At 41.8% G+C, this 27,774-nt stretch overlaps 1 protein-coding gene across 4 annotated transcripts in view; it reads left to right on the plus strand.

Moving 5' to 3' along the window:
- Window positions 1-7,779, plus strand: part of Slc12a2 (solute carrier family 12, member 2) — a 68,310-nt gene extending 60,531 nt beyond the window's left edge. For 3 of the 4 annotated variants that reach the window (XR_001782351.1, XR_001782352.1, NM_009194.3), the window contains 4 exons: window positions 1,093-1,179; window positions 1,967-2,102; window positions 2,711-2,778; window positions 4,874-7,779. Coding sequence is in view for 2 of the 4 variants with exons in the window: in NM_009194.3 (NP_033220.2) it covers window positions 1,093-1,179; window positions 1,967-2,102; window positions 2,711-2,778; window positions 4,874-5,009 (427 nt within the window). In the remaining 2 variants the exon portion in view is untranslated. The remainder of the gene's footprint in view (window positions 1-1,092; window positions 1,180-1,966; window positions 2,103-2,710; window positions 2,779-4,873) is intronic. The other variant, XM_006525732.3, reaches the window with a different exon arrangement.
- Window positions 7,780-27,774: the final 19,995 nt, after the last annotated feature.

A 27,774-nucleotide genomic window follows, 5' to 3' on the forward strand; every position in this document is an offset into this window, starting at 1 on the left:
TCAGTTTCCAGCACTGGGCTTGAGAGTATCTCCCCACTCCTCTCCAGCACACTTCTTTCCTGAATTAACTAATTAATAGTTGAGAGCACTCACTGCGTTTCTTAAATTTTAGTCTTGTAGGCTCTATAACACTTAGCAGATGGTAGTTAAGATATACTAGAATTTAGTTAGGTATTTTTACTACAACAATAAATTGTGTAGGATATACTTGTCATACCTTCCTTTTGAAAGCTTTTTATGAAGCATGAGTGTCGCTTAGCTGATTGCTTTTCTTGGTGCTCCAGCTCACTGTTGTTACCCTCGTGTTTCGTGACTCCTGACCCAGACCTTGGACATGGTCTTTACCAAACGTCAGACTTGGCGCACTTTCTCTCACCATCTCCAAAGACAATACCATGAGTTTTTTCTCTTCTATGAACTGAATCTTAAACATGGTTTTAAAGATTTTATTTGGGCCTTAACATATTTTAAGATAAATCTAGTAAGTAATAACCCAAAATAACTTAAAAGAGGCTTTTTATTGTTATTAAATCTATGTTTGCAATATGCTTTGACTAAAATTCATCAAGAGAGCTGTCCCGTTTCATTATGGACAGCCTTCTTTGCTCACCCATGATTAGCTGCTGTATTCGTTACTTCCTCACTGCTATGAGGTGCCTGAATGACACGTTGAGAGAAGGAAGGGCTTGTGATAGCTCACAGTCCGAGGGTACAGTAGTCCATCAGAGGAGGAAGGCATGCTGGCTGCTTATGCAGCAGTTGGTCAAACTGTGTCTGCAGCCAGGAAACAGAAGCATCGCTGCTCAGTTTTTCTGGAAATTTACTTAGTGACACAGCCAAAAGTGACACAGCCTCCTAAGTGATGCCAGATGGAGTGAAGGTTTAACCCCGTACAGTAAGCAGGGAGATAGACAGACTATAGTCATCTCTACTTGGGCGGTTGCGATGTTTTCTTTTTTAATGGAGAGTATGAGCAGGAAATTTGAGCAGCAGCTGATAGACTTTCCCTCTAAGTCATCTTACCACATGTGTAGGGCGTAGGGATGCTTGTGAACATCCTTACCATGTCTGATTCTGTTCTTCTTGTCATAGGATGGCTACTTTATTGAGTAAATTCCGGATAGACTTCTCTGATATCATGGTCCTTGGAGATATCAACACCAAGCCAAAAAAAGAAAAGTAAGTTGCTGGATAATTATTCTCTATGCATTTCCAATTCCAGTCGCCTGGTCAGATGCAGATAAGCTGACTTGAAATGGTTACCTGCGCTTTTCTCTGCCCTGAGTTAAATTAAATGATGTACTACTAACTGGCTGGCCAGTGGTACCGGAGCAAGCTTTTAGGAATTCTTCGTGTTCAGGGGGGATTTCACTTCTTTACATGCGTTCTGAAGAGTGTTAGTGCACAGAAGCTCCAGATAGGTTTAAACTTCCGATATTTCCTGCCCACAGTCAATGAAAGCATTTCATAGGATCGCAGCTTCCATACGATCACGTCCCTTGTTTACTTTTACTGTGAAAATCTGAGCATTTCCCTATAACCGTTGTTGTCAAGAGTCTTTTATTCAAAGTTTCTACTCCTGGGATTGTCTTCCTGAAAAATGGCACAAAGAGGCAGTTTCTGTCTGTGCATATTTGATTAGATATAATTGTAATTAGTTTTAGGCATATGTTGAATAAGTTACAGAGCTGGGATAAGAATTATGTTTTCCATTGACTTGGAGATGATTTGCTATGAGCAGAGTTGTACTTGATGTGTCAATCTGAGGCATCACTTTGGCTAACGCAGCACTGTTTAGTTGAGGGGCTGACACAGGCAAGAGCTAAGTCCGCCTAGTGTGAGAGCTTGGGAATTACCGCTTTTTACCTAAATTATAAAGATTGTTACACGTCATTGTTTACTATTTAAGCTGTTCTTGATATGTAATTCAAAATAAGTTTGTTGGTATTCTCTCTACTCTTTAAAGTATTATTGCTTTTGATGACATGATCGAGCCGTACAGACTTCACGAAGATGATAAAGAACAGGACATTGCAGATAAGATGAAAGAAGATGAGCCTTGGCGAATCACAGATAATGAGCTTGAGCTTTATAAGACTAAGGTATATTCTTCACTTCTGTGTCCTTTTCATTAATCTTACATAGAATTCAATAGAATTACTGCTGCTGTAAATACCAAGCACTGTGATTTAATATAGCTACATAAATTAAACTTGCATTAAAGACATTTAATATATGAATGAAGCAGCATCCAATATATTTCTAAATGTTACTTTATTACACAAAATCTATTTTTGTTTTGCTGTTTTACAAACCATGCTGCTGCTGCTTCCTCCTCCTCCTCTTCTCCCTCTTCCTCCTCCTCCTCCTCTTCTCCCTCTTCCTCCTCCTCGTCTTCTTCTTCCTCCTCCTCCTCCTCGTCTTCTTCTTCTTCCTCCTCCTCTTCTCCCTCTTCCTCCTCCTCCTCCTCTTCTCCCTCTTCCTCCTCCTCGTCTTCTTCTTCCTCCTCCTCCTCCTCGTCTTCTTCTTCTTCCTCCTCCTCTTTTTCTTCTTTGTTTGTCTTCCTCCCTCTTCTTCTTTGGTAGTGCTAAAGATCTAGCCCATAGCTACATGGGCATACACACTGTACACTAAGTTGTAATCTGCCTTACACTGTTCACAATTCTAATTGCAGAGTATTTAGAAATGATTCTGTCATTTTTCATTTCAGACATATCGACAGATCAGGTTAAATGAATTATTAAAGGAGCATTCAAGCACAGCTAACATTATTGTCATGTAAGTATTGTTGAAATATGGTTTAAGCTATTTATGAAAGTGCATCTGTGTATCTATGTGTCTGTTTTTGCTATGATTACATACTATGGTAATAGTACTAATGATTCTTAAAAGATTCTTTTTAGATTTTCATATATTGAGTATTGTATTTATACCATTCTCTTCGTCCCTCTCCCCTCTTAACTCTCACATGTCCAGCTTGCTTCCTATCAAATTTGTGCCCGTTTCTTTAATTATTATTGTTATGATGAATTAAATAATAATTGTTAAAATAAGTTGTTATCACATATACCACCAAGTCCATTTAGTGTCACTCATGTTTTTAAGGCTAATTACTTGTAGGTGGCTAATGAAGGAGGGGCTTATTCCTGGAGAACACTGACCAATCACCTTTAGCTTTTCTTCGTCCAGGGTGATGGCTCCTGAAGCTCCCCCATCCACACTGGCAGGCCAGTGAGTGCTGTCAGGCCCTATGTCACGGCACAGCTCCCTGTCACTGTCGGACATCGGACACACCCACTCACAGCCCTCTAGCATTTACAATCTTCCTGTCACCTCCTAAGCCATATTCCCTGAGCACATGTATGAAATGGCGTTGAGTACTCCGAGTTCTGTTGTTCTGCACACTGTGACCATGCCTTCCTCAGTGCTCTCTGAGTCCTGGGTGGAGTGTGGAGGGCACACGTGTGATAAGAGATGCCATTTATGCCTGAGAACTCAGTCACTCACTAGGCACTTTGATAACTTGTGAGTGTGCATTAACGACTGACCTGTGCAGAGACCCCTGACCAAAGCTGAGAGCAGCACCAACTGCAGGTGTAAACATGCTTAGGCAGTCAGACATACATGATTATTTAGCAGAACAGTAGAAGCAGGTTACCCACTAGGGCCATTGACATCCCCAGCCCTGCTTCTAACCCTGTTCACAGTACCAGGCATGATTTCCCTCCTGTAGAGAAGGCCTTAGATCCTGCCATGTGGTCACACCACTGTTGGTTGGTTTGTGTATTTTCTGTTACGTTTTGTGTTTGTTTAATCTATAGTTCAGGCTGACCTTAAACTTGGAGCAGTTCTCTCTGCCTTTGCCGCTCAGTCTACAAGGCCTGGCTAATAAGTGCTTAGAGTTAATCAAAAGGACATTACCTATAAATAGGAAAACTCAAAACTTTAAAATATAGTTGCTTTCACGATGTGGAGCTAGCAATTTATACATGGATAAGACTCACTGTACCCTTGTATTAATCTAAGTAATTTTTTTATGTTATTCTGAACTTTTATGTTCATATTTAATTTCCTGGCCGGGCCACAAGCATGAGTGGCACGGGGAAGGCTCTAGCAGTAGAATGGGGATCCCAGACAACTTTCTCATGAAGATAACTCTATGCTGTTTAGAAGGTTTACTTCAGTAGTGGTTGATGTGTGAATCTGCCCCATGTTGCCTGTGTAGCTGGTTTCTGTTCAGACAGGCTGACTTTGAATTAGATACAAGTGTCAATTTGTTGACTGTTTGAGCCTATGTCTCCTGCTGAACTGTGTTATGTAGACATGACTTAAACCTGGGTCTCTTCAACTCTGAATCCTGTGTTCCTTAGGCTAAAAGAAGAGCTCAGGCACCTAGATGCCAAGCAAATGATAAAATACTGGGACACTAAAACACTAAAGAACTGCTAGGGTGACCAAGCACATTTTCAGTTTCTGTTGTTGGTGGGAGAGACAGTAAACTATAGAAATTTAGAATGAATCATTATAGGTCAAAAAAGTCACTACCATGCTCCGTAGATAGAAATACACGTTCACAAGAAAAGGTAAAGTTAATAGGCTTATCATAGTTCATCTTTCACGTATAGCTTCCATTTACAGCTTTCCTCTAAAGAATCCTTAGTGAAGGGAAAATTTGAAATCAGTATTAAATAGGAATTTTAGGTGTTGAAGTTCAAACAAATTCTTACTCTGGGGGACAGTAAAATGAGTCTGTAAGAAGTCACTGCTGCATGTATACAGAATCCTTCCATTCAGAAATATCTTATCACAGGGATTGGGACCTAATTAATAATGGCTTCATTTCATCTCAGTATCTCTCTCATCCTGGTCCTAGGAGTCTTCCAGTCGCACGGAAAGGCGCTGTGTCCAGTGCTCTGTATATGGCTTGGTTAGAAGCTCTCTCGAAGGACCTGCCACCAGTCCTCCTGGTTCGTGGGAATCATCAGAGCGTCCTTACCTTCTACTCATAACTGTTCTGCACCATGGACTTCCTCTAAGGATGGCACTTCAGTGCCCAGTCAAAGTGACTGTATCGTCAGGAACACCACAGCATCGCAGTGGCAGACGGGGACTGCTTCACTACTTCATTATTGGAAAGCACATGGAAAGTTGCCCCATTGATAGATAGATGGAGACTTCAGTTGTAGTCTACTCCAGATCTCAATCTTAATGACTGCTAATTCTTTCTTGTTGGACTGAAGTTCATGAGAGTAAAATTTTCCTTTGCTACTTGAAAGCAATAAGAGTGAGTTATTTTTTGATTGCTGAAAGGAGTGCAAAGCCTTTAGCCTTGAGGTGCCTTCTGAAATAACCAAATTTCATCCAGAGACCTGTCGTCTTTTGTAAATTTCTAGAATGTTAAACTCTGCCTTCAGATGTTATTCTTGTTTTTAATCTCTGTTATCCTAAGTGGACACTGCTTTTCTCCTCCCACCGACCAGTTAGTGTTGAGAACTGTGTGTTTTGTATTACTTTTGTAAAAGTATCTGTTAGATACTGAAGAGGATTAGGACAAGCTAATAAAATATGTGGGGAAAGTATCCAAAAAATGGAGCCCAAGGTTAGGTTTATATGAATATATATATATACATATATAGAGGGAGAGCTAGGAAAAAGAGGCCCAGACCAACTTTCGGTTAGAATTATGAATTATTTCTTTTAAATCATAGAGATGACTGATGATCTACCCAGTAATTCTTGTATAATGCTTTTAAAAAAGAATCATGTTTTTTTTTTAAACAAAACCGTGAGATCATTTGTATTATTTTTAAAAGATCTCTTGATTTAGAATTTTCTCTCAAATGTGAGGGACTTTTATGACATGCTAACATATTTTTTTTAGAGGAAATTTAGACAAAGCAGTGCCATTTAATAGAACATTTCAATAAACACTATGGGGATTTCACTGTCCTATGCCATCCTTTATTTAAAAAAAAAAGATTAAAATTTTACCAATGGTTAAAAGGAGCACTGTTTCCTTAGTGAAATGGTTTTAGGCTTCATTTATTCAAGTATCAAGTACAGTTAGTTTTAATACACTCAGGATTGAACAGATTGTTCTGAACATTGAAACTTAATCCATTCTTAATACTTTAAAACTTGTGTTAAAGAAAACTGCCAGTTTGTGCGTTTGACCTTGTCTGCTAATGCACTCGACAGCGTGCATGTGCACATGTGCTGCCTGAAAGCTTTATATGCAGACAGACAGCGCGCATGTGCACACGTGCTATCCTGAAAGCTTTATATACAGTTGTCAGTGTGATGTTTCTCAGCTTCAAGGAAGGATTTTCTAAAAACATTTCAAGGGATTCATATCTACATGTCTGTATGTGTGTATGTTATACATACACAGGTGCATATGTGTATATGTAATGAAATTTATGTTGCCAGTGTTTCAGATTTTAAAGTGATCACGATTTGGTAGATTACAGATATTTTTTTGTTGTTGTTTTAGTTTTTTCTTTTTCTTTTTTTAAGTAAACAGTCAAGTCAGGTCAAGCAAGACGTTAAAGATTTCACGGAGGACAGAGACAATTTGAAGACCATAGTGTGACTTCATACAGTTATCCAGTTAGGTAAAGGGCTAACAAGTGGATGATCTCTAAGTTTCGGTGGAGAACGGTCCCAGATTTTTGTCATCTTAAGGGAAATGTCAGAAAAGCGTTCTCAGTTGTGGGGTACTTGTGCTGCGCGGATGCAGACTGGGTCAGTACCAGCCGGATATCTACTCATTTCCATTCAGAATATTAAGAAAACAGGTTAAATGATTTTTAAAAAAAGTTTTATTTACATTATAATACAATATTTTCCATTTGTTGTAAATTTTGCAGAGTTTAGGGCAGTATAAAAGAGTCCCACCAGGAAACCATACCATGCGTGAATTTGCTGAATGGAAGCTAGGGCGTGGGCCGAGCGCTGCTATCTTGAAATGTGCACAGGTAGACTTGCCTGCCTTTTACTTTTAAAGCTTCCCCCCCCCCCCATTCAGGAAACTTCACTGTGACCTGTATGACAGAAACTAATATCATACATGTTACACGTGTGTTTAAAGGACACACAGTGAATCTCGATGCACCTAACAGGGAGGGAGGGTGATACTGTTTGTGATGTGATGTTAGCAGCAGGTTTCCACCTTTAAAAACTACCATTACGGTGGCTAACACTGGCTGCCTGGTCAAACAGTCTCAAGGTTGCAGTCGTACTCTATAAAGTGAAAATTCTCAACCATTAGTTCTTAGAGATGCTAGCTAGCATTAAAGCTATTTTTATTTTATGCCGACTTTTGATTATTTTGATGCCAAATTATTTTTTAGTCCTAATCGTTGATAATAACTTAAAAATAATTATGCAGTGGCCTTTGAGCTCATTATTATGATAGGTAAAACATCCGGTGGGTTCAAAGGGGACATTGGTGTTGATTATTAACAGGTAACTAAATCAGATATTTATTTGTTGCGTCTTTCTCTTTGTGCTTTTAAGTTTTCCTCTCTACTTTTTTTCATATTGCTTTCTGACGTGTGTATGTGTGTGTGTGTGTATTTTTTTTAAGACTATGGAAATAATTTAAAGAGTTGAGCTCTGGTGATTATCTGCTAAGTTTGAAATGTAATATTTTGATAATACTGTACTGTTCCTGTGACAGACGCCTTTGTAATGTTTTAACCCTGAGCATTGCGGTTGCTGCTTTGTACAGAAGTTACTGCAATAAAGGAAGTGGAGTCATCACAAGTTTAATACTTACTCTTGCCTTTACCTGTCATGTCACTTAGGTGCCTGTGTCTGAAGTGGCCGCGGTGAAGTGGAGCGAACTGGTTTCCACCTCTAGTCTCCCGATGGCTGACTGTTACTTCTGGCTTTTTACTAAACTGTTCAGGGCACTGCTTGTAGCCTTTCTAGTTCCTAGTCTGGGGCCAGGCTTCTCAGGGGGAAACTAAAGGATTAAAAGGGACTCATGTTCCTTAAGTTTATTTTTTCGCTCCTGGGATTTTTTGTTTGTTTGCTTGTTTATCTTGGTAAGCTGATTTGCAGTTTACAAAGCATTTTCCCTTGCTCATTTGGGACCCTTCAGTGTGTTACACGTGCTTTTACTCTTAAGAAAGCAACTTAGAGCAGTTACAAAGTTTGCTAAAGGTTATAGAAGTTGCTAAAGACATTGGCCCAAGCCGGGGATCTGTGCATTCCACTGCTGTTCAGAGAGACATCTGAGACACAGCAGGCCTTACAAACTCCCCTTCCACTCTGCCCTTCAGGGCTGCCTAGCATTTACATTACAGCTGCAGATAGATGCTTGTTCCAGGTTGCATCAAAGATCTGAGGTCACGTATGAGCGTCCACTTACGGTCTTTATTTTCAAGTCCCCTCCCCTTTGTGTCCCTTTACTTGGTCTTTGGGAACTTAATAAGGATTCAAAAGTCACTATGACATTTTAATTTTAAAGAGAAACCTGTAGGGTTACTCATTCCTGCTGAGGGGATGTTACAGTTGATACGCAATTGTTACTATATACCAGGAGGTAGGTAGAGTAGTCTGAAGCAGCCCATGGTGAAGGCACTGCAGTCCTCAGTTGCCCTATTCTGTCTGCGACAGTAAATAGACAAGGTGTGTTAATAGCTGAGCTGTGATGATCAGTCTAATTGTTTTTATAAAATCTGGTGGCAAAATAAGACTTCAGAATCGTCATTCTAGAGAAGATGTAGACTTGTCACTTCCTTGGTGTGTAGGTTTACCCCAGTCTGTTGTCTTTACAGACCAGAGACCCATTTCCCAGATGTTTGCCCATGAGTACAAATGTCCCATATGCTCTACCCGCAACCAAAAGCTAAACTGTTTACAATCCATGAAATAGAGTGAGTGATTCTTGGTTTAAAAGCCTGACTCATTTCTCAGTAAAATTGTATCAAAATATTGCTGAAGCATTTCTTAGAAAATTAAAGATTTTGTCCTGGAAGAAGATGTAATTTAGTCTAAAGAAAAAAACATCTCATAGGCTAACTTTAGACTCAACTTTCTCATCTTTAATAACAGACATACACAAAGATAATATTAAAGTTTAACAGGCAGTGTTTCATATTTACAGAGCTGTGTGGAAGAAGATAGAAGGTCTTAGGGTTTCTATTTCTGCACAAACATCATGACCAAGAAGCAGTTGGGGAGGAAAGGGTTTATTTGGCTTACACTTCCATATCCATACTGCTGTTTATCACCAAGGAAGTCAAGACTGGAACTCAAGCAGGTCAGGAAGCAGGAGCTGATGCAGAGGCCATGGAGGGATGTTCTTTACTGGCTTGCTTCCCCTGCCTTGCTCAACCTGTTCTCTTATAGAACCAAAGACTACCAGCCCAGAGATGGTCCCACCCACAAGGGGCCTTTCCCCCTTGATCACTAATTGAGAAAATGCCTTACAGTTGGATCTCATAGAGGCATTTCCTCAATTGAAGCTCCTTTCTCTGTGATAACTCCAGCTGTGTCAAGTTGACACAAAACTAGCCAGTCAACTTGACACACAAACACATCACTAGTAAGCCTCAACCCTTACATTTTTATTCATCCCCAAGATCTAAATAACTTTAAACATCCCAGTCTTTACATATTCTTAAAATTTCAATCTCTTTAAAATACCCATCTCTTTTAAAACCCAAAGTCTTTTTACAATTAAAAGTCTCTTAACTCTGGGATCCACTAAAATAGTTTCTTCCTTCAAGAGGGAAAAATATCAGGGCACAGTCACAATCAAAAGCAAAAATCAATCTCCAACCGTCCAATGTCTGGGATCCAACTCACGATCTTCTGGGCTCCTCCGAGGGCTTTGGTCACTTCTCCAGCCATGCCCTTTGTAGCACATGTGTCGTCCTCTAGGCTCCAGATGCCTGTACTCCACTGCTGCTGCTCTTGGTGATCATCTCATGGTACTGACATCTCCAAAACACTGCATGACCCCTTCAATCCTGGGCCGTCAATTTCAACTGAGGCTGCACCTTCACCAATGGCCTTCCATGGCCTCTCACAGTGCGGAGCCTCAGCTGCTCTGCATGACCCCTTCATGCTTTCAAAACCAGTACCACCTGGGTGACCCTTACACATTACCAAGTCCAGCTGCAGCAGGAGTATGACCATGGCTATCTCTGGAACACAGCGTCTTTGTGCTTTCAGAAAACACTTCCCAGAAGATGTCACCTCAACAATGCTGGTCTCTTCTTAATCACCGCTAATTTCTTAGCTCCAGCTAACCAGCATCAATAGTCCCAGTAATGCAAAGGTTTTGCTTTAGTAGTTCTGGTATCTTGTTAATCACAACTGATTCTTCAGTCCCAGCTAACCAGAACCACAGAATCTTCACAATCAAAACAGCAATGGCCTGAAAAGAGTCTTTAATTTTCCCTTTGAATTTTCACAAACCAGAGCTCCATCTTCTGCACTGTTCTCAACATTATCTTCCAAGCTCCTACACAACATCTGACAGAGCTCTTAACACCGAAAGGATCTTCAAGCCCAAAGTTCCAAAGTCCTTCCACCGTCCTCCCCAAAACATGGTCAGGTTGTCACAAGAATACCCCACTATGCTGGTACCAATTTGTCTTAGTCAGGGTTTCTATTCCTGTACAAACATCATGACCAAGAAGCAGTTGGGGAGGAAAGGGTTTATTCAGTTTACATTTCCACATTGCTGTTTATCATTGAAAGAAGTCAGGACTGGAACTCAGGCAGGTCAGGGAGCAGGAGCTGATGCAGAGGTCATGGAGGGATGTTCTTTACTGGCTTGCCTCCCTTTGCTTGCTCAGCCCACTCTCTTATAGAACTGAGACTACCAGCCAGGAGATAGCACCACCCACAAGGGGCCTTTCCCACCTTGATCCCTAATTGAGAAAATGCCTTACAGCTGGATCTCATGGAGACATTTCCCCAACTGAAGCTCCTTTCTCTGTGATAACTCCAGCTGTGTCAAGTTGACACAAAACTAGCCAGTACAGTGAGCTTGCCTTTTTACATTTTAAATCCAATGAAACCAAGCAGTAATCCAGTTTTGAAAGTGAGCAGTTCTCAACCTGGTCGTTGCAACCCCTTTGGGATCTGTCCTGCCTGTCAGATGGTTACAATTCATAACAGTAGCAAAATTACAGTGATGAAGTAGGGATGGAAATACTTTTCTGGCTGGGGTCAGCACAACATGAGGAACTGTATTAAAGCATTAGGGAAGTTGAGAACCACTGGCTATGTTGAATAACCAGTAAGTCCCAAGTTCTTTTTTCTTTTGAGTATTTTGTTTTTGCTCTCTTCCAACTCCTCCCGGATTCTTTATACAGTTCTACTATCCCAACATTATATTCTTTTTCTCTTTCAAAACAAAAATACCCATTAAAAACAAACATCAAAACAAGCAACAGACCAGCAAGACAAATAAATTGAAACAAAAAGTCTACACACAAAAAATAAATCCAGTTTGTTTTGTGTTGGGCAGCTACTGGGCATGGGGCCTGCTCTGGAGTGTGATTGGTATACCATGATCTATTGGAGGAAACTATTCTTCCCTTGGCTCCGGTATCAGTTGCAAATAACTTCTTTGTTAGGAATGGGACCTCATGTCTGCTTTTCCTTCTCAGTGTTGGAATCCCATCTGGCTTGAACCTACCCAGGGCTTGTGTGTGCTACCACAGTCTATAAATTCATATGTGCACCAGTTGTAGTTGGAAGATGCTGTTTCTTTTGAGTCATCCATCACCTCTGACTGTTAAAATCTTTCTGCCTCATCTTGTGCATAAATTCCTGAGCCCTGAGGGGTAGGGTTTGATAAAGGCATCTCATCTAGGGCTGAGTACTCCAAAGTCTCTCATTCTCTGCACTTTGTTCTAGTAGTGGGTCTCTGTCATTTAGTATTCACTGCAAGGAGCTTCTCTGTGTTATTTCCATCTCTTGCAAGAGACACTTCACTCAGGAGGGTTGAGGGAGACACTGACCCAATATGTCATTAGTCACTTTATTGCTATGTTCCTTTAGCAAAGTAGTAATACTAGGTTCACTCCTAGGCTCATGATCTATCTAGTGTCAGGTTCCTGGCCACTTTAAGAGTACCAAGGTATAGATTTTATCTCAGTCTTAAATCCAATCAAAAGTGACCAATCATTCCCATAGCACTTTTGCCATCATTATAGCAGTATACCTAGCAGACAGGTTGCTGTCATCGGTCTCCGTACTGGCTAGCTGGGTGATGCTGATGAGCATTCCCCAGTAGTGGCAAGAGTACTTTCCAACACCATCAGTGCTAATCAGTTGGGGTGAAGCTTCTTTTTGGGCACCAGCTCGACTTCTGGGTTTGATAACACAGGTAAGTGTTGGTTTTGGCGATAGAGCCTTACCATCAGGTCCTGGAGAGGAACTAGTAGCTCTGAGAATATCATGTTATGTTTGGAGGTTCCCTGGCATTCCTTTGGCCACCTACTTAATGTGTAACTCGTTCCTTACACGGTAGATGTTACTTCATGGCATTAAAAATACCTCCAACAATTCTGTTATTATTCAAGATTGTTTTAGCTGTCCTGTATGTGTTACCATATAAACTTAAAGATTGTAATTTAAAAAAAAATTGTAAAGATTTTTTGTTGTAATTTTGATGGGGATTGCATTGAATTTGTAGATTGCTTTTGTTAGGATGGCCACTTTCACACTACTAGTCATACCAACCCACTGATAAGCATGGAGGATCTTGCCATCTTCTGATATCTTCTTTGACTTCTTCCTTTAACATCTTAAAGATTTTATTATTCACATCTTTCATTTGCTTAATTAGACTTATCCCAAGAGTATTGTATTTTTTGAGGCTATTATGAAAGGTATTGTTCCCCTGATTTCTTTCTCAATCACTCATTTGTGTATAGGAAGGCTACTGATTTTTGTGGGTTAACTTTGTATCCCACCACTTTGCTGAAAATATTTATTAGCTGTAAAGGTTGCTGGTGGATTTTAGGGTATTTTATGTATAAAATCATATCATCTGTAAATAAAAGTAATTGATTTCTTTCCTATTTTTAGCGCCTTAATCTTCAGTTGTCATATTCCTCTAGTTAAAACTTGAAGTACTATATTGAATAGGTATGGAAAGAATAGACAGCCTTGTCTTGTTTCTAATTTTAGTGGAATTGCTTTGAGTCTCTCTCTCTCTCTCTCTCTCTCTCTCTCTCTCTCTCCCTCCCCCTCTCTCCCTCTCTCTCTTTGGTTGATGTTGGTTGTAGGCTTGCTAGAAATGACTTTTATTATATTGAAGTATTGTCCAGGATTTTTATCATGAAGGTATGCTGTTGGATTTTATCAAATGTCTTTTCTGTATTTAATGAGATGATCACAGTCTTTTCAAGCAGTTTATATGATGAATATGTTGATCTGTTTATGTATTTTGAACCACACCTGCATCTCTGGGATGAAGCTAACTTGATCATGGTAAATAATTGTTCCATGTGTTCTTGGATTTAATTTTTCATGTATTTTATTGAGGATTTTTGCATCTAGGTTTATAAGGAAAATTGGTCTGTGATTTTCTTTTTAATTGTTCTTTCATATGGTTTTGGCACCATGGTAATACTGGGTTTATAAAAAGAATTAGGAAATATCCCCTCAGTTATTTTTGTAATTTAAGATGTATTGACATTAATACTTCTTTGAATGTCTGGTAGAATCCATTTAGCCCTGGGCTTTTTTTTTTTTTCCAGTTGAGAGATTTTTAATCACTCCTATTTTTTCACTACAGGACTACAGGATTTTAAATTGCCAATTTCATCATGATTTAAATTTGGAAGGTCATAGATATCAAGAAATTATTTTTTTAAAGAGGTTCTCTAGTTTAGAATACAGAGTTTTAAAGCCTGTCCTTATGGTTCTCTAATTTTCTTTGTTTGTTGTAATATTGCTCTATTCATTTCAAATTTTGATAATTTAGATCTTTTCTCTCCATCTTTCAGTTAACTGGGCAAGGATTTGGCAATCTTGTTGGTTTTCCCAAAGAATCAGTTCTTCATTGATTCTATTGTTGAGTTTGGTTATTTCTTCTCTACTATTTTTAGGTTTCTTTTATTCTAGGGCTGTCAGGTATGTTAAATTATTAATATGAGGTCTCTCATTTTTTTTTTTTTTTTTTTGCTTTGGTTTTTCGAGACAGGGTTTCTCTGTGTAGCCCTGGCTGTCCTGGAACTCACTTTGTAGACCAGGCTGGCCTCGAACTGAGAAAGCCACCTGCCTCTGCCTCCCAAGTGCTGGGATTAAAGGCGTGCACCACTACTGCCTGGCGATTTCTCATTTTCTGATGTAGGCAGTTAGTGCTAGAACTTGCCTTCACTCTGTCCCATTGGTTTTCTGTGTTTTCATTTTCATCCAATTCTAAAGTGTTTTTAACTTTCTTCTTGACTTCTGTCTTGACCCAGTTTTCATTTTACAAAGACTTGTTGAGCTTCCATGAGTTTCTATACTTTATATAGCTTGATTGTTATTGATATCCAGCTTTAATCCACGGTGGTCAGATAGGTTTCAGGACGTTATGCCAGTTCTCTTACATCTGTTGAAAGTTGTTTTATGTCCTAATATGTGTTCAATTCCATGAGTTGCTGAGGAGAAAGTATATTCTTTGGTGTTTGGTGGAATGTTCTGTGGATAACTTTAGGTCCATTTGACTTATGGTTTTTTTAACTCCATCATTTACCTGTCTATTGGTAAGTGTGGGGTATTGAAGTCATCCACTATCGCTATATGAGGATCAATTAGTGCTTTTAGCTGTAGTAGTCTTTCTTTTATGAACTTTGGTCAGGAAGGATACTGTAAACCATCACTTGCCCCCCCCCCCCCAGCCAAGCATCTGTACTAAGGAGGTGCCTGGTAGGAAGTGTTCCTGGGGTTTAGTGGGTGAAATGAAGAAACGGAGATAGGATGGAAGGGAAGGCTGAGAGAGGCAGCCAGAAAGAGCTCATGGGCCCCTGAATCTTGGTGGAATCACAGCCCAGCCGGAAACGAAACTGATTTCTGTTCAGTCTACAATTACTCCGCTTAAACCATGAATACTCTTCGAGTTCCTAAAATGCTCTGCTAAGATATTTAGAAGATGATAAGGATGATTTAGGAACGGGGAAGGACACCCATGACAGTAGGACAGAAAGCCACACTCACCCCAAGAAGCACATAGAGTCAACGGTTTGCCTTTTCTTTGAAATTTAAGCGTTTACAACTACATCTCCCTCTGCAAAATAGAGAATTGTAAACAATGGAGGTCCTTTCATTCCCTGATTTGGTTTGTAAGGTAGACTGATCCAATCAGCATCTCCTGTGAGCTACGTGATCCCAGGCTCAGCACGACAGCCTACAAGATGCCCGTGGCCTGCTTCCTGGGTGCGCCCATGGAGGTCATCTTTGTTTATGTTCTCACACCTGGGATTTTAGTATTATTGACATAAACTTCGCAGTTGATCCCCACCCAGCCCAGTAAACACACAGCACAGGTGTGTTATATATCCAAACACTGATGCCAACAGAGTTTCTCAAGCTTACATCAGAATTTACCAGTAAAGATTACTTACTCTGCTTGCCTGGCATGGGCAAAGTTGTTTATGCTCATAGCCACACATAACCATACTTTATTCCTGGTGCATCACAGGTATCTAAAATGAAGGTCTACACATCATTCCTTCATAGAACTCTTCCCCTCCTCTATGTGGAGTCATTTCATTAGTTTTTCTATGGATATATACATTTCTAGTATCCTCCTCACAATTCTTTCCTTGTTCATATTCTGGTCCTGGATCAAAATAAAATCCTAGGCATCACAGGTGTTGATTACATTATTTTGATTTCTTATAGAGTTATCTAGTTTCCATTACACTAAAACCATACAAAACAGTGTGCTGAATCGCCTATTTATGTCATTTGTACCATGACTTGATATTTTGTTTATGTCTTAGAAGAACTTTTAGTTTTGTTAATAATCTGGAAGAATTTCCCTTAGCTTTGGATGCTAAAAAGTTTCGGTTTTCCTTGGACATAAAGGAATTAGATTTTGTGCTTCTGTCTGCACTAGCACTGGGAAAGCTCAGATCTGAAAACTGTGTGAGGTTATTAATAATTGCACATCACAAATGAGCATATCACTACTGTCCTTTGATTTTGACTTTAACTATGTTTGTTGTGATATATAATAAAAATAGAAATAATAAAAAAAATAAAAGTACACCTGCAAACTCTCGAACAACAAGAGCAGATATTTGGGTATTATTAAACAAAGTGGAAAAATAACTTCTGTAGGTCAGCCAAGGAGGAAGCCCGTTGCCTTTCCAAATCAGGGACACATCTTCAGTTATTCCCTGGGTCTTCTTCAAGTACTATATGAATATTACTACATAATAATATATATTTCAACAAACTCTATGAGTGTCTTCCGTCATGCACCTTACCTCATGTATAGTATATGTGTGCAAGAAATCATACATTAATGTTTAATTAACATTAATAAACATTAATGTTTAATTGAATTCGGATCTCTTCCCTGTAGAGAATATCTCACGTATTGTATGGATGCATCATCCATCAATTAAAAAGCCTATGGCCCATGGCTTAGGCAAGGAGAGAGAGAGAGAGAGAGAGAGAGAGAGAGAGAGAGAGAGAGAGAGAGAGAGAGAATGAATTCTGGGATAGAGACAGGAAGGAGATCAGCCTGGGAAGATGTGAGGAGATGGAGGCATGGTACCTGAGCACAGGTGACCAGCCACATGGAGGAATGTAGGTTAAAATAAATGCATTATCTTTAATTATGATCTAGTCAGAGTAGAGCCTAGCTATATGGCCAAGGTATTTGTAAATGTATTTTGAATTTGAGTCTTACTTGTGGGAACAGGAGACTGAGAGGTAGAAATGTCTCACTTTTTGGGTGAATATTATTGTCTTTTATTTTTTGTTTTTATTATTTATTTATTTAATTTATTTATTTATTTATTTATTTATTTATTTATTTTAGATAGAGTCTCATTCTGTATCCCAGGCTAGCCTGGAACTCACTATGTAGTCTAGGCTAGCCTCAAATTTGTGGGTGATCCTTTTGGCTCATCTTTCCAAAAGTTGAGATGAAGGAAGAAGCCACTGTGGCCAGCTTAATTTGTAATCTTACATAGGATATAATATTATTATTTGTACACAGTAAGTCTAACAAATTCTTGCCACCCCGCTTACCGATCTCAGTCAGACAGCAGCAGCCTGCTGTGGAAGAAATAGTCTCCTCATGCTGAGCCATAGCCACTGGCCATTGTAGCAAAGGGTCATTACCTACTCACTGGCCCTGAATGAGACATCTCAGTAGACTGAGACAGATCAACCCATTATCACAAATATATGTGCTATTATGCACTTGAAAGTTCTTAACTTGGGCGGGGGGGGGGGGGGCTGCTAGGATCCAGCATAGTTACCAAGGCTTTGATGCTGTCAATTACCCTGAAGCTGAACTTCATGAAGAATAGTCAGAAAATTACATATAAACCATAAGGTGCTATTTCAACCATGCTTGATAGAAAACACACTTTTATGATGCACAGTATTACACACATGTAACATGCGTACATGCAAACACACATCTTCATACTCAGATGCATTTGTTTTACAAACCATCTCTTCACACCTCCGCATTTTCTCACATCTCTAAAAGTATCACTAATAAACTCACTATTACTGTAACACCTAGGCTTTTATTCTTGCCAACCCCCCTAAAACCAGAGAACACTATATGTTCATTAGTTGAGGATTATTCCGTAATTATGAAATTGATTTACAACCCCTATCAGCAACAGATTTTAGCCTAACCAGGTAATATTTAACCAGCTTTGAAAACTCAAAGCTTTATCAGCTTTTTATTTTTTATTTTTTTCTTTGTGAAGTTACTGAAAAGATTCCCCAACACTAATGTCATACTTAAATAGAATTTTTTATTTTCCCTCTAAGGGATGTTTTTCTAGATTTGATTTTCTAAAAGTTAATTACCACTTCAACTAGGAGCAGGTTTTAGCCCTACTCCCACAAAGTATATTTAACTTTCCCCACATAGTTAACATTGCTTCGTAAATAAAACGACACAGAAAAGGTCAAGGTGGTTTTTTTTTTAATAATCCCATCAACATATAGATCTGTTCCTAGCTATTTGACTAATTTCTTTTTTTTTTCCCATTTTTTATTAGGTATTTAGCTCATTTACATTTCCAATGCTATACCAAAAGTCCCCCATACCCACCCACCCCTACTCCCCTACCCACCCACTCTCCCTTTTTGGCCCTGGCGTTCCCCTGTACTGGGGCATATAAAGTTTGTGTGTCCAATGGGCCTCTCTTTCCAGTGATGCCGACTAGGCCATCTTTTGATACATATGCAGCTAATTGACTAATTTCTAATACAATTATACATACAAGCCACCACAAGCCTGCAAGACTGCCTCACACCATGTGATGGTCAGAAAGAGGAAGCCAGCATCAGACAGTTCAACCCCTCACTATCAGTGACAAGAATGAGACAGTAAGGAGAAGGGGACTTAGTGTATATCACTGCTGAGATGGGTGTAAATAGAATTAACTCATGTCAATAAAACCCAGCATAAAGTGTCTTTAAGAATGTGGGCAAAAAAGAAAATTTCTATTGCCCCCCTCCCACTGATAAGTACTTCTCCTTTTGCTTGTGCAATTTCTATTTTCCTACCCCTCCTGCTGATAAGTACCTGTACTTCCCCTTTTCCTTGTGCAATTCTACTGCCCCATCCTTACTGCTGAAAGGCACTTCCCCTTTTACTTGTGCATTTAAACCTTGGGCCTGGCTAATACATTGGGGCCTTGATGCAAAAAAAAAAAAAAAGAATGTGGGCAAATGGTGGTGCTTGCCTTTAATCCCAGCACTCAGGAAGCAGAGGCAGGTAGTTCTATATGAGTTCAAGGCCTGCTCTACAGAGTAAATTGCAGGGCAGCAGGAGCTTTGTAGTGAGATCCTGTCTCAAAAAACCAAAACCAACCAAACAACCAAACCAAACCAAACCAAACCAAACCAAACCAAACCAAACCAAACCAAACCAAACTAAACCAACCCACCAACCAACCAACCAAACAAAAAACCACCCAATGCTAAAAGGAAGCTCTACGGGTTTACAGATAAAAGCAATTTTAACACATTCGACAATTCAGTAACTAAACCCAAACATCTATGCCTAGCACCAAAGTAAATGTCTAACAGAATTGCTTGGTCAAGCGCACACGGCAGCAGTGGCTTAGAGCTCAGAGGACTCAACGGTGTTCCCTGTCCCCTCAAGGGACCCGTTCTGCAATACTTGTCTGAAACTCTGAATTGCAATCCTGACCGAATGTCCCACAATATCATGAGAAAGTTGGCAGCGTTAGAAGATTCCTGAGCATGCAAGCAAACAAGGATTAACTCCTCAAACACATACTGCCTCTAATGTGTCCAGTTGTTTCGTATCTTACTGCCCCCTGCAGCCTTGCTACTGAACACACAGCATGCACTGTGCACTATATGTGCCTTGCCACCATGATACATAGCACCAAGAGATGCTGCCCGAAGCCCTGCAGTTCAGACTCAAGACTATTGAATCTTACAATGTCAGCATTTTTAGTTCACATACAAAGTTTTCTGTTCTGCTAGAAACATGGTAGTTGTAGCATGGGGAAAGAGGAGTTTTAATATTTTCTGATCATCAAACCCATACATAGCCACACAGAAACCACACACACACACACACACACACACAATTTAAAAAATAAAAGCAAAATCTTTTTTTTGTTAATAATTGAACGTGGGTGGGAAGGTGATTGAGTGCGCATGAGAGTGTGGGTATCCTTAGTAGCCAGAGGAAGGCACTGGATTTCTTGGAACTAGAGTTATAGATGGATGTGAGCCCTCATGTGGTTACTGAGAACTGAGTCTATGTTCTAGCCCTGGCCATTCATATTTTTGCTCTAGAATTAAAAATCTCACTTCTTCTTGAGATGGGAGTGGTGTTTTTGCCTTGGCGCTCACTTTGGGGATCCTATTGTCCAAATGATACATAAACCCCAGGTTTCCACAGCAAGGAATCCCACAGCTCCGCAGGATCTGAAGACTTGAAGCCTCTCGTCTCCTTCAGGTCAATAGGATCTTTAGAGAGACCACCCATACCACCCTTGCCTTCCAGCAGAGCACCTGAGCTTCGGGACAGTTCCCACCAGTCACAACCAGATCGTTCTGCTTTGGTTAGAGGGGCTTGCAGAGCAGGCTATCCAGAGGAAGAGATGGCCGGAAGTCCCAGGTCTCCCGCATCTTCTAATTCTGCCCATGTTTTGAGTTTCCACTCTTTACTTTGGACCACAACTCACCACTGGGATTTTGAATACTGAGAAACGTTTGTTTGATATCATCCAGTTGTGTTTGCTCAGTGAGGAGCTCTCTGCAAAATCCCCTCCTGTCCTTTGTACTGCATAAAACCCAACCTCCACCTGTGCTTACACAAAACTGGTAGGATCTCCAGAACAGCCAAAAGTATGCTGTTACCGTGGAAAGGGAAGTTTTACCCACCACACAGTAGAGGCCACATACCCAAGCTGCCACAGCAGAGATAGCTTTCTCATCAAGAGCAGGTCATTGAAGGAAGTCTTAGTTCAAACAGGACCACGTCTCCCAGGCTGAGTCCAGTGTAGCTTGTTGTGCAGGATAGGGGGCATTGTGGCCTGCTACATGGGCAGAGGTTTGTGGCCAAATGATGCATCTCAGCCCTGGGCCACTCTTTACACTGGAGAGTTATCCTCCTGCAGTTCTTGACATCACACACACACACACACACACACACACACACACACACACACAGAGATGACAAGAGTATTGGGCCAGAGGCCCTCATGTTAATCACCAAACGTTTGATAATGAAATAAAACAGGATTAGTGTTGGAGGAGACTGTGGTTGGGTGGGGAACTGGCAAAAGGAAAGAGAAAACATCCTCTGATTATTGTTGGATCGTGGAGGGTGACGTCTGGTTGTGTTATTCAGGGTGCGGAGGGAGCAGGAGAGATGGCTCCAATGATTATCTTCAGTGACAAAAAAACGAAACTTTCTAAAAGTTAAAACATGAAACAGCCAGGCGTGATGGCACACGCCTTTAATCCCAGTACTTGGGAGGCAGAGGCAGGCGGATTTCTGAGTTCAAGGCCAGCCTGGTCTACAGAGTGAGTTCCAGGACAGCCAGGGCAATACAGAGAAACCCTGTCTCGAAAAACAAACAAACAAACAAACAAACCATGAAACAATTGGGTAGAGCATGCAGCCATAGACACTCTGGTCTCATGTTCGGGTGCACACCCATTTTCCCATGTATTGGTAAGATCTGTTTCTGCTTTCTGAAAGAGATAACTTTGTATTGATCCCTGCTGTTCTCAGTCATGGTGGCAGATGAGACCATCAGAGGTTTTCTACTGAGGTTCCTCACTTGTCTGAAACGATGTAAGCTACATGGGATATGCTTGTTCACTTGGATCCCAGAAAAAGCCCGTGACTACACATGACAATAGGACTCTGGAGATAAAACCATTGCTTCCCCAGAATCCCCACTGTCTTGCACACCACGTAAGAGTCAGCCTTGCCATCTTGTACAGGCTTAGCTATTTCAAAACATCAAAGTCAAGCCTATCTCTAAAAGGGATGGCACAAGTTAGCTGCTTGGCAGCAGGCGGCGGATCCGTCTCAGATCACGCTGAGAGGGCCCGTGTTCTGCCAGATACAGCCCAGCTAATTGTCAGAGTTTGCTCCTAAGCTTTTACAATGAGGATATAAAATACGCCAGCCTAGATCTGTGTAACAATGTAGTGTTGCCTTCCACGGTAACCTAAGGCCATCCATTCTTCCTCTGAAGGCAGTAAGAGGTGGGGCATTAGAATACGCCAGAGCCCACCTGGGAGAGAAGGTGGGGGCTGGGCTAGCTTTGCAGGAAGCTGGTCTCAGTCTCATGCTGTCCTCATTAGTAACAAATGACCAGGGCATGCTCACTAGCCTTTGTGCACTTTGCTCTTAAATTCTAGCATGGGGATGCCATCTCCCCTTCAGGGGGCTCTTATGGGGTTTCACTAGGCTAATAAGGCTGATATAGTCAGTGGTGATTGCTGTTAGCTTCCTCTTCTCCCATGTCTCTGGAGTCACTGGGAATCACTGGGAATTCTTGACCACACTGCGTACTCTGTAGACTCTGATTTCTAGAGTCCAGCCAGGTGCAGTGCCTCACCCGATCCTGCTATTTTAGTCTCCCTCTTCCTTTATCCACCCTTTGAGCCACACCTTTATATCAAGTATCGAGCCCAGAGACTGGCTATGCCATTCGGAGCATTTCTCTGGCCCCTTTCTCCCTAGGGCCTTCCAACCACCTGCTGTGTACACTGAAGTGCTCCCACGAGACCCCAGAGCTGTGTCTGCCAACCCTGAGTGATCCCATGACTCCTCCACAGTGTCTCCTTGCTGGTTATTCAGCAAACTCGAGCACGGGCCTAAGAAACTAAGCATAAATCATTTTAGCTCTCCAGTTCTGGAGGGGGCCTTGTAGGTTGACCAATTTCAATATTTTTTCTCATGTGAGTATCAACGGTTTTTTAATGAATCTGCTGCTGTCTTCTCCCTCCCATTCCAAACTCTTTTGACACTAAAGCAAGGGGAAGCTTCCAAACACACAGCTCCCCTACTTTTTTTTTTTTTTCCCAATGAGTTGAAGCTCGGGACCTCCCTGTTTTGAGTGAAGGTCCATTTGTTTATTCTGGCCTGGTTAATTAAGGATCCTAGTGTGATAAATACCTTTACTACTGGTCTGCTTTCGAAGTATTTGATTTAAGGTATCTAAGATAGCATGTGCCGCTTATGTTAGCCTTAAGTAGGGCACTGCTATTTCAAGAAGGGGTTATCTAATAAGCCATGATCTAATGAACACTCAATGGTTTGTATCCCTAACACTCAGGACAGTATCTGGTACACAGCAGGCACTCTGTAAACATGTTTTTGGAGTAATGAACAAAACCAGCTCACTTAAAAAAAATAGGGGGCTGGAGAGACGGCTCAGCTGTAAAGAGCACTGGCTGCTCTTCCTGAGGACCTGGGTTCAATCCCCAGCACCGACATGGCAGCCCACAACTGTCTGTAGCTCCAGCACCAGGAGTTTTGTTACCTTCCACACAGATGCACAGACAGCCAAAATGCCAGTGCACATAAAATAAACAAATAGAATCTGTTCTCCTACTCTGTTCCACACGACTCTGAACAAGGGCTGTAAAGCACCAAGGCCAGAAGCCTCTCGTTTACGCCATTTCCCACTAGTTGTTAGCTTTTGGACAAGGAGCTCAGGAGGTGGAGAGTCAGGCTGGGCACTGGCTGTCTCCCAGGGGTTCATTGTGCTCCGTCTGCCGATAGGGTAATGAATTATGCATATGACCTACATAAATCATCAGTTCAATTAATATTGCAAAGATTTACGGAACTGCCCCATCACAGATGTCATGTCAATTGTCAAAGCACGGACGGGAACGGGGCACTGTCCTTCCTACTTCTGAGAAAGTCTCAACCCCCTGTTATAAATAGCTACAAGTAGTGTCAATATCCAGACATAGCACCGTAAGGGGTTTGGTTGAAAAACACTTGTTGGAGGAAAAGGTCAGAACTCTTGGCTTCGAGGAGCACAGAAGGACCTCAGGAATTCAGGTTAACTTTTCTGTTGACCAGGTTCACAAACCGGGGACAGAAAGCCCCATGGGCAGCTAGACATGGTCACGGGGACTCGGGAACAGGCAGCTACTGTTTTCATGTATTATTTCCTGGAAGCTCCTGACCTCCAGGTTACTATCACTGTGTTACTACCTGGTCTCACAGAGAGAAAGCAGAGCTTCCAGAATTGGTGAGGCCCATTATGTCTATCTCAGGGAAAAAAAAAAAAAAAAAAAACGAGAGTAAGATGCTGCCAGGGCCCCCCGGTTCTGGTGCCGTGGGCTTGGGAACACCTCCTACATGAAAGTGCTTAAGGACTTAGGTTGAGGAGGACAGGCTGGGCTGTCTGAGCCTGAGATCAGCCGGGCCAACATGGGGATGGAGTTATTCGTGATGATGGATACCTTCAATCCCAACACTCAGAAGGCAGACAAGGAAGGCTCTCTGTGAGGTCAAGGCTGGCCTGGTTTTGTCTACTTAGCAGATGAGGGAGGACAGCCAGCCAGAGCTACATAGTGAGACCCTGTGTGTGTGTCTGTGTAATACCTATACCTATACATATATCTATACCTATATCTATCTATCTATCTATCTATCTATCTATCTATCTATCTAAATCAAAACAAATAGAAAGATAGCGGTGGTCTTGAACCCCTTTTTCTGTCTGGTCCACATCCCAAAGACTAGAGGAGAGCTAGGGCAGAGACGTGGAGATGTCGGTAGAATGGGGGAGAACGGGAAAGAGAAAAGAGATGGGCATGGGTGGAGGAGCTGGTGGAGGGAGCACGGGGAGGGGGTAGTGGCCAGAGGACCTGGGAGGAACAGAAAAGAGGCTAAGAGAATTGAGAAGACAGGGCTGGGAGATAGGACAGAGACCCAGGCCACAGCTTCTGTAAAGCCGAGGTCTGCGGAGTTGAGTGTTCCCAGGACCTCAAGGACCCCAGTGAGTAAAAGGTGCAGGTGTAACCACTCAGCCTGGAGAGTAGCTATTCTAAAGAGACACTCAAGCCCCTCTTCAGCCGCCAGGCTATTGAAACAATGGCCCCTAGATGACTAAACATTCCCCAGAAGTCCCTGTTAGTGGATAGGCAGCCCGAAGGTTTCAGCCAGAGGAGGAACTGTCCCCAGGGAAAGAGTTAATTAACCCAGTTCTGACAATTTAGGCTACTTTTCAGGAGAGCCTGGGATTGAGACAGCGGTTGCTCAGCGGTTTGTAGGATCACGACTGCTGAGATGTGCACACCTCCCGTTCCCTAGTTAACCATACATTTCATGCAGATACCCCAAGACAGACTTGGGGTCCACTAGACTCCTCGTTTGCCTTCTCAGGACGCCCTCGTTGAGGTTGTCTCCTTCCCGTGCTGCACAATATTTCTTGTCTCTTTAGTTGGTGTTTTAGGAACCTGTACAACAGCCGGGCGTGGTGGTGCACGCCTTTAATCCCAGCACTCCGGAGGCAGAGGCAGGTGGATTTCTGAGTTCTGAGGCCAGCCTGGTCTACAAAGTGAGTTCCAGGACAGCCAGGGCTATACAGAGAAACCATGTCAAAAAAAAAAAAAAAAAAAAAAAAAAAAAAAAAAAAAAAAAAAAAAAAAAAGAAAGAAAGAAAGAAAGAAAAAGAAAGAAAGAAAGGAACCGGTACAAGGACCTCACCTCCCTTGCTGGGGTTGCCCCCGGCAGGGCTTTGGGACCTGGTTTGAAACTTCTTGAGTCAAGAAGGAAGGGAGGTAGTATTTAGTTAGGCGCCTGAGTGTTTGCTTAAGGAATTAGCTACCTGTTTGTCCAAGTTTGGGCACCTTCAAAGGCGTCTTGGTGGCTTTTGTTCTTTGAGGATTATTGGATAATCCAGCCCTAAAAGTCCCTACTGTTTTGGGAAAACTTTGTGTTAAAAGGCAAACAAGCAAAGAAATGGAAGCAAACCCTCCGTTCATCTGCCTTCTTTTCTTTTCTGATTGAAAACAGATTCGTCTCTCATAAAATACACATCCAGACTACAGGTTTCTCTCCCCCTACTCCTCCCAGCTCCCCTCCCCCACTCCCCTCTCCCCTCATATCTACTCTTTTTCCTTGGACTCTTCTCCAAAAAAGAGCAGACTGCCAAGAGACCACAGCTAAACAGGACCCCCCCCCCCAAAAAAAAAAAAGATGCAGTAAGACAAGGCAGTTGACCTTGAGGTTTGACACAGAGGTGTGTCCCAGGGTTCTAAACAGAACTGGGACATTTTTGCTAAACCTGCAGTGTCCCCCAACTCAGGTTCACACCAGCAAAATGCACCTCTCCTCCTGTCCTCCCTCCCTTCCTCCTTCTCTTCCTTTCTTTTTTCTCTTCTCCATCTTTGCCTTTCACACCTGTTCACATCGCAATCTTCGTGCGACTATAGCTGCGATGCAAAATTATTCCCTCTGCTTTCTCTGTGATATTTCGTAAGTTTCATGGTTTGGGACACACAGCGTGTTTTGGGGTGTGTAAATGACTTAAAAATGTTTTCATCTTTATTTTTAATTACTTTTACATTTTGACTTTTTTTTTTTTGTATATACTTGTGTTTGCTTGTGGATATGCGCACGTGGGTACTGATGCCTACAGAGTTCAGATGGGAGCGTCAGATCCCTTGGAGCTGGAGTTACAGGCTGTTGTGACCTGCCAGATGTGGGCTATGAACTAAATTCTAGTCCTCTGGAAGAGCATGATTCACTATTAACTACTGACACATCTCTTCAGCCCCTTGTCTTACATTTTTAAAAGCATCTTTTGTTTCCTATTTTGTCTTTAATGTGACCGAATGGAGCTTGCAGAGGGGAATTGACCACCAGGTCTCACAGGCTCCCTGGGATGCGAATCTGTTTACCAGCTTAGAGAACCAAGAGCTCTGAATCGCTGCTAGGGGCGCCCCCGTGTGGCGCCAAAGGATATTAACTCTGCGTCTTGAAAGTTGACCAGGGGACCAAGGGACTTACCTCAGTACAAAACAGAAGACTTTCTGGTGTAATTTCTCCCCTCTGAGCTCGTCCCTCCCTCCCTCCCTTCATTTCTCCCTCCCTTCATCCCTCCTTCCCTCCCTCCCTCTCTCCTGCTTCTAACTCCTTCCCTCTGTTCCTCTGTCCCTCCTCACTGTCTCTAATACTCCTCTCTTCTTTTTCTTTCTTTTCCTGTCTCTCACTTCTTTCTCTTTTTTCATTTATCTCTTTCTTACCTTCCTTTCTCTCCCTTTCTCCTCTTCTCTTCATTCCTCTTTACCCCCTCTCTCCTTCACCCCTCAACCTTTCTGTTCTCCCCAACTCTGACTTCTCTCTCCCCCTTTTCTTTTCCCTCTCCGTCTTCTTTCCATCCCCTTTCTTATCTATCTATCTATCTATCTATCTATCTATCTATCTATCTATCTATCTATCTATTTATCTATCTATCTATCATACATCATGATCACTGCCTTGCCTCCCAGTCCTCCTTTAGACAGTCTCTCCCCCATCCTCCTCCTCTTCTCCTATGAGAGGGTGGGTATCCCCACACCTTGGCACATCAAGTCTCTGCAGGGTTAGGCACATCCTTTCTCAGCTGTGGCCAGACAAGGCAGCTCAGTTAGGGGAACAGATTCCACAGGCAGACAACGGCTTCGGGGACAGCCCTTGCTCCAGTTGCCAGGACCCACATGAAGACCAAGCTGCACATCTGCTATGTATCAGCTGGGTGGGGTGAGGTGGAGTGGGGCTCAGTCCAGGCCATGTATGCTTTTTGTTTGGTGGCCCAGTCTCTGAGAGCCCCAGAGAGTGCAGGTTAGTTGACTCTGTTGGTCTTCCTGTGGAGTTCCTATCCACTTCAGGGTCCTCAGACCTTCTCCCAACTCTTCCGTAAGAGTTCTTCAGCTCTGTCCAATGTTTGGCTATGGGTTTGTGCATCTGTTACAGTCAGCTGCTTTTCAGTTTTGTGAGGTCCCAGTTATCAAATGTTTATCTTAGAGCCCGAGCCATTGATGTTCTGTTCAGAAGCTGTCTCCTGTACCAATGAGTGCAAGGCTATTTCTCTTCTA

Source organism: Mus musculus, chromosome 18 (genome assembly GCF_000001635.26).
Source record: "Mus musculus strain C57BL/6J chromosome 18, GRCm38.p6 C57BL/6J".
Lineage (NCBI taxonomy): Eukaryota > Metazoa > Chordata > Mammalia > Rodentia > Muridae > Mus > Mus musculus.